The sequence below is a fragment of the Pterocles gutturalis genome, unplaced genomic scaffold (genome assembly GCF_000699245.1).
Source record: "Pterocles gutturalis isolate BGI_N339 unplaced genomic scaffold, ASM69924v1 scaffold31387, whole genome shotgun sequence".
NCBI lineage: Eukaryota > Metazoa > Chordata > Aves > Pterocliformes > Pteroclidae > Pterocles > Pterocles gutturalis.
In genome coordinates this window covers 10882-18610 of record NW_010108830.1, presented here as the reverse complement: position 1 = coordinate 18610, position 7729 = coordinate 10882, and the positions used below count along the sequence as shown (strand labels likewise).

Here is a 7729-nt window from a genome sequence, read left to right as displayed (position 1 = left end):
TTTTTCTGTTTGTTTCTATGTAACTCTGGTCATTACTGTACTAAAATTAATGTTGAAGTGTTTCAGTTTTCAACTTCTCTGCAACGAGCTTTAAAAGAATGGTACAGGAGATTAACATAAAACAAGATGTGGACAGATGCCACGTACATCTGATGCATGACCACCTTTTATTCTACTGTAATTTGTTGGCATTTCTGATCCCAAAAGGTGAAACAGGCTTTGGATTTTCTTAAATGCACTCAATCTTCCATCCAATTAAAAAAAAAGTGTTGAAAAATAAGGAGGTAACTTAACTGTTTTGATAACAGTCTCACACACATTTTTAATATTACACAGTGAAACTGTATTTTACATATCAGCAGTGAGTGCACTTTAAAAAGGACATCTGCTGAAGTATTTTCAACAGGTCTTTATAGCACCATATAATCTGTTGTTGATCTAATTGCTTAGAATCAGACTTTGTGCTGCTGCTTCGGCAGAAAAATCATTACATTTGTATTTCCTCTAGCATTCTAAAAAAAAAAATCTAGTAGAAAAAGTTTATGTTATCCAATTGAATGCATGTAAAAAAAATGAATTACTAAATACTCCATTTTCACTTATTTAAGTTCTGTGAAACTTATCAATGAATTGCTACATGATTCTTCCGGAATGGCACGGTTTAATTCAGTGTCAGAAAAATATCATGGATGCATTGAATGAAAATTTCTCTCATCCTTCATTGAATTTTAGAGTCCTTTTTTGCAAGATTTGATGCTGCCCCTTCTATTATAGCTCATTTACAATTCATAATAGAGAAAATTGGCGACAAACACAAGAGCTGAGTGTTGGCAAAGCCATAGTACAACACAATAGGAACAGCAAGGGGACAAGGAAGCAAGAGGAAACAAAGGTACCTGGAACAAGCTAGAAATACATTAAGTGCAAGAGAGCATCTTAGCCCTACACCAAATTTTACATTCCTTCAATACTTAGATTGGTCTGTTTTCAACTCATACAAAATTCAGAATTTATTCAGAATTAAAGGAATACACAATGTGATTAAACATGAAGTACATGAACCATTCACGCAGTAGCAAATGCTGCTCTTGTTTTCACATGGGCAAAGCCAAAGCAAGTGTGTCAGAATGGCAATTGGTTAAAATGAAAGTAATGCTGGTACTTTACCATTTTTCATAATTGTTACCTACAACAGTCAAAGTCAGTGACCATCTACTCAACACTGCAATAGGCTTGTCTTCCAAACATGAGTTCCAGCAAGCAGAAGTACAAATTGGATCAGTTTGAATACATTATGAAGATTCTTGAACTGCATATTTTTGAAGAAAGCGGTCAAATGCATCATAAATTGCCTGTCTAAAACAAGAAAAAAAGATTTGTATAATTTGGGAAAGAGCAGATACAAGTGGCATATTTCCATATATTTACAAATATATTTACAAACCTATCACCACAATTTCAAAACAGCATTCAATAAAAATGTGATTATTAGGTATTCTTTTTCCCTTCACTTATTTTTGGGATCTCTCACTTCAGTAATATATTTAAGCTTCAGGAATGAGTTGGACTGTTTACCAACTTTAATATGAGTGCAAATGTTAATAGATTAGAAGTTTTCTACTCAAACATGTCAGGAAATGGGTCAGAGACATACATAACTCAATTTCATTTAACTAATTTTCGAGCAACTGTCATAACATAAAATAAGGCTGAAGTTTTAAATAGCAATATGCTAGTGGTCAGCATACCTTGACCAGGTATATTGCTATTCCTTTTTGTTGTTGCTTTGACTTCCTCAATGGGATATAAACTCTTACTAATTCCTTATATTTTAAAATTAATAGCACAAGTATTTAACTTTTTAAAATTAAGGTGCTGCATTGAGATAACTGATTTATATAACAGTCTTCAGATAGTCAACACTAAATGTTATTAAGACAATAATTCTTGCAAGTACTACTCATTTGCAGTCAAGCTTTTATTTTAATTCTCATCTTCAATTGTGTGGGTTTTTAATTCTCAGAAGACATTTACAAAAAGACAACAGATGTGCAATACACTGCTTAAAAACTATTTTCTTGTGGACAGTGAACAAAAGCTTTCATAGGAAAACAAGAGTGAGAAGGATAATTCTCTTGCCATTGGCTTACTGAACAATCCAAGCTATGTTGCACCTCATCCTTGCTCATAAAATGGAATTGCTGACATTCTTTTTAAATTATTTGAGATCTAATAACTTGTTCTTCAAAGCGGTATTTGGTATTTGTTGCTTTGGAGTAATTATAGACTTGCTTTTAGAAGAAAAATAAGTCTCAAAAGTACAGTTTTAAACTCTCAAATTATTTTTAAACTTTCCTGTTTACCTTACCTAAAGAGTCCTTGTTTGAAGAGGTAGGCACTGACATGACCACCATCCAGATACCTAATTTCACATCCAGGCCAGATTTCCTGAAGACTGCGCACTCCAGTTCGAGGAATATATGCATCTTCTTTAGCTTGTACAACTATGATTAAACTTGGGTCAACTGGAACTAAAGAAAAACAAATCAAAATTGAGTTCATCTAAGGTAAGAAATAGACACACTTCATCTGAGTTTTCTGTTGTAAAAATGACCTCTATTGCTAAAAAAAATGTAAATTACCCTAAGCTTTAATAAAATTATATTTTCTGAAGTCTCCAGCAGAGTTTATCTGTTTTTTGACATTACAGTAGTTAGACCATCAGTAGAAAAACAAACTAATCAATCCCCTTCCGTCCCTTAAAACAGAAAACTTCACAAGTTTTTGAGGAATGTTAGGAGAATTGCACCAATCTGATTACCAACTAACAGGAATAACACCAAAATGATGTTGAGAAAAATAACACCAAAATGATGTTGAGCACAGGACAGTTCTCTCTTCACAAAGAATAAATGTGGCATGGTAAATAGTGACCAGACAAAATATTTGAAAATGAGGTGTCACAAATAATTTAGACCCTCTCCTTTCATACATACTAGAACATATATATGTAATGCTAAGCCAGATTCCAGTCTTCCATTCAATGTTCCATGAAATCTTAATGTTAGGCACGTTTTCTGAACCTCCTCTCTAGACACACACCATGGACGGGGGATGCAATGTCTCACAGAGCATGAGACATGGGAGACAACTGACACAAAGGACTACATCACTTTGATAAGAGGATCTGTGATCCTAATGCACCTAAGTTTCAAGAAAGGTCAATGCTTTAGCTAAGTGATACCTGGGTAAGTGTATAAACAAACAAGAATGTCTATACTTAGAAAAAAATTTACAAGGTTTTTTCTGTCTACAGAAATAACATCTAAAGCTTTAAGGAAAGCACTTCACTGGTATTTATCACAAAACATCCCTGGCTAGTAGTGATCAGGGACATTTTCCAAGTCAAGAAATCTATGCTAGTATAGCAATCTTTGGTTTGGGTTTTTTTGTTGGTGGTTTGTGGTTTTTTGTTTTGTTTTAGGTTTTTTGTTTTGTTCTGTTGTTTTGTTTGGGTTTGTTTGTTTTTTTTTTTCACATTTACCAGTGGAGTACTGAATGCCAAAACTCAAAAGTGAGGTGGCACAGGGTATCAGTATCAAGAATGTTTTAACATTCAAAGACAACTCTGTTAGAAACCTGCCTGAAATCAAAATACGTTCTAGGAGGTGGAGAGTCCTCAGTGGGTACGTGCCCATTTTGTCCGAATGGGCTTCCACAAAAGCAATTCCAAGCCCTCACTCCAGCAAAACCCCTTCAGTCAGCTCGGAGAAATCGCTTGCTTTGCCTGCATGTGGGCTGTTGAAAGGGATTTGTCCTAGACACCAAGAAACCCAGGTTCATCAGATTTAAGGCTCACTGGGCTACAGCTCCCTCTATATGTCTGTCTTGGGAAACATTATATTTACCTGACTGCATGGGACCTCTGTGCATCTTCACTGATCACCCTTGTCTAAAAGCATCATTCAAGCTCAGTTCTCAGCTATGTAGGCTATTTTCTGTCTGAAGTCTTGATCAGATTTCTGCTTTATGAGATTTACTTTAACCTGCTTGAAAAACCTAATTAGCAGATTAATTAAATCTAGATACTACATCACAGAGAAGTTGTGTTCTTTCAAATAATACAAATTTGCACTAACTCACATCTAAAAGTAGCTAGAGCATGGCAGAGAAAAAAATGAGCAAAGATACTGAAAAGCAAATTTTAATTCACTTTATCTTAGGTTGGCCATTAAGAAGAAAGAAAAAAACAATTAGGAAATGGGGTGGTAAACAGATGCTACTGAATAACACTCAAGATATTTTCATATTCCAGCTAAGGTGCCAGTAGGTTTACATAATAGAGAATGAAGAAAACACCTTTCCTTCCATGGTATTTCATTCAGTTTTCCAAACTGCACATTAAACCAATTAAATATATACCTGAGAAGTTAGCCACATGGGTACATTCATCCATTACTCCTTTCATGAACCTTAAGGACTCTCTCTGTAAGGTGTCACTCTTTCTTCTTTTATTTATCCTATGTCCTTCTTGGCTGGTGAAGTTTTTACTGCTATTGCTACTGGTTGAAAATGTTTGATTTATGCTCTGCATTTTAGGAGCACCTTGTACTAAGAGTCTTTCCGAGGAGGCACTTAGAGTACTTTTATTTGTGGTAAAGCTGTGAACAGCTTCTTTAGAGACATTCTTGTTTGAGGAACCAAGGTCAAATATTCTGGAAGTCACGTCTACATCCTCCAGACTGTCCACACCGTCAGGGAAGTTTTTAACAAAATCTTGTCCCATCTTGAAAGAATCTGTCTAAACAAAGACAACAGGCCATTTATTAAGGGTTTCCCCTTTAAACCAGTTAGTTAACGTTATTTAAGATCAACTCAATATTAAAAAAAAAAAAAAAAGATAAAAAGATACAAACAACACTGCTCACAGTACTTATTTTCAGCCTGCATATCACTCAGTTAAATCCTGATAATTATAAACTCTTGATAATTTAATTCCACATTTCTGTCAGCTTAAAAAATTCAGGAACTATTTATATATGGTCACTTATGATACAAGAGTTTGTCTGGTTTTAATTCTATATTAAACTCTGAATTTATACTTGCAGTCATCCAAGGTTATATTTCTGAGCAAATAACTCATAAAAGGTATGCATTTCTCAGATTATTTTTCCACTCTCAAAAGAGTGTAATGTCTTTTTGACAAAGTATTAAAAAATTAACACATACAGCAATTTTTCATAAACATAAAGGAAGACCCGCAATAGCAATAAACATATGTGACCAGATCTAAGGTTAGGTTTAGGACTGGAAAAATCTACTGCCTTTAAATACTAGGAAAACACAAGCTGAACATCTTGAAATGTTTCTTCTTTCACTTTGTCTGCTCCATCAGTGTTCCTGGAGTGTATTTTACTTCAAAATGGCAAGCACCTAAGTAACTATCTCTGCTCTAGCACCTTTTCTCCTGTTGCAAGATATTAGAAAAAGGACTGTCACAAAACAAAGAACCTTAGGAAAAAAGTTATTTATCAGAATTGGCTAAAAGACAGTGTTGCAACATATAAACAATTCTCAAAAAGTTATCACTGCAATCTAGAAGAGAGCTAAGGCAACAAAATTCCCCTCGGGAAGAGTCTTTCAACACTAGTCAGAGTCAAGAAGAAAGCAAAAAAATATGCAGACAATAAATTCCTTTTCATAAGGAGCAAGAAGCTAATCACAGAAGCTCTACCTCAAGTTTATCCCAACTGCCTGTGCAATAAAAGTTTAAAGCTGAGGGAGGGCTAGTTTCACACATTCAAACAGAAATAGAGAGACCTAGCACTGTAAACAAATTAGAAAAGTACCTTAATGTTGCTATATATTAAAAATTACATGACAGGCTACTGGCTTTCCAGACTATAAACCCAGTTACTGGGAAATATTATCTACAGTTTCAATGTTTTGAATTAATTCATTTTATGTTGCAGATTACACTAAGTGTCGTCATGGACAAAAGCCTGTAGCAAGGGCTACAGTGAACACACGTTATATTAGCTTCTATTTTTCAGAAGGTTTCCCTTCAAGGTTTAAATTTATCAAAAGAGTAAGGAAACAACAAGCAAACATATTTTAGCTAACAACTGCCTACTTTTACTGGAAGTAAAAAAGAATTATTACTACATTATTTGTTAGACTTGCACATGTAAATATTAGCAAATAGGAAAAATAAATTACACTTACTCCACAGTATTCAAGCATCTGAATGATTTCTTCTTCATAAACAGTTTCTGTAAAATACTGTTTCTCTAGCTCTCTCCAGTTCACTGACTTGCTCAACACACCCTGAGATTATAAACAAAAGCATCCAGTACATAAGTAAAACCCAGACATCGTTCTAAAATAATAACATACAGAGAAAATTGATCTGTTCCTCTCTCTAACTTGATTTTTCCAATGGACTTCTGACCAAGTTTCCAGACAATCCTTAGAATTATTGGAATCAAAGCATAAGCACATATTACATATAACACAGGGCATGGAAACCCATCTCCCTTTAAAAAAAAACAACGCACCCCTACACCCCCCCCCCCCCCCAAAAAAAAAAAAAAAAAAAAAAAGAAAACAAAAAGGAAGCAGAAAACAGTCCCACTTAGGGTTTACAAACATCTGGACTGGGCTAATGCAACAGTGGGTGTCAAATCTAGTCTATTCATTCACCTACCCCAGCAGCAGCAGTGAAAACAGGTACCTCTCACAGTAGTAGCAGCGCTATCACCCAACTATTTAAGCCAGGCTTTGAGGAGAACAAAATATGTTCTCACGGTTTGCTTCCTCACCTCCCCACATTCAGACCAGGCCTCTAATCACTGTTCCCCAAATGAACCCCAGTCCCTAATTTAGTACACAACCCAATGAAGTAGCTCAAAGCTACCTGCCTTATCCTGTTTGTAAATCCTGAGCAGGAAGGGCAGGCTTTGCCGCTAGTCACTAATAGAGTCCAAAGGGTGATGAAATGCCTTAACTGAAAAGGTGAACATGGCCAACCCAAACCTTTTAACTTACACACCTGACTATATTATAGGATATTAACAAAAACATATGTTAATTACCGTAGTAAAGACTGCAGAAGCTGTTGACCAGGAAAGACATGGAATCAATGGCAATGGTTTAGGCCAGTTTGTTACTGCCAGTGAAGCCATCTAGAATCAAATTCACTTATTACATATTTTAATATTGAATTCATAATATGGTAAAGAGAACTCTCTCATCTACAATTTATTTGTTTATACAAACAACTGCCAAAGCAGTTAAGGACTGTGGCAGTTAGATATACTTGCACCTATTTAGAAGATACAGTCTATACTTCAGTGATTTCCTGAACAATAAATATTGCTGTGGACTAATTTCAAGGCTTAATGAGTTTTAGTTGTTTAAAACCACGAAAAACATACATAAAGCCTTTTCATCGAGCTTTTGCAAGCTTATTTCAAGGCAAAATGAAGGCAATCTATGAGAAGGACTATTTAAAATTCTATACTTTTCCAATTTGTACACCGGAAAAAAAATGTAGAGAAGTAATTCAGCATGTTAAGTGGGCTCTTTTTCAATCCTTTAAAGGTTAAATTATTACTTTTACATCAGTTCTCAGAATACTTTTATGAATATCCTATTTATCAAAAAAAAAAAAAACCAGAACAAAAAACCCCTGAACAACAGAGCAAAAAAACTCAACATAGACAACTTC

The 7729-nt window shown here is 34.8% G+C and overlaps 1 protein-coding gene across 1 annotated transcript in view; it reads right to left on the bottom strand.

The window, feature by feature from the left end:
• Nucleotides 1-938: 938 nt before the first annotated feature.
• LOC104461254 (chromosome unknown open reading frame, human C4orf29) overlaps nt 939-7729 on the bottom strand; it is a gene marked incomplete at its 5' end in the record, with an annotated part of 14494 nt that continues 7703 nt past the window's right edge. The window contains 5 exons of the mRNA XM_010072772.1: nt 939-1356; nt 2369-2531; nt 4423-4801; nt 6226-6327; nt 7095-7184. Coding sequence (XP_010071074.1) covers nt 1293-1356; nt 2369-2531; nt 4423-4801; nt 6226-6327; nt 7095-7184 — 798 coding nt within the window. The remainder of the gene's footprint in view (nt 1357-2368; nt 2532-4422; nt 4802-6225; nt 6328-7094; nt 7185-7729) is intronic.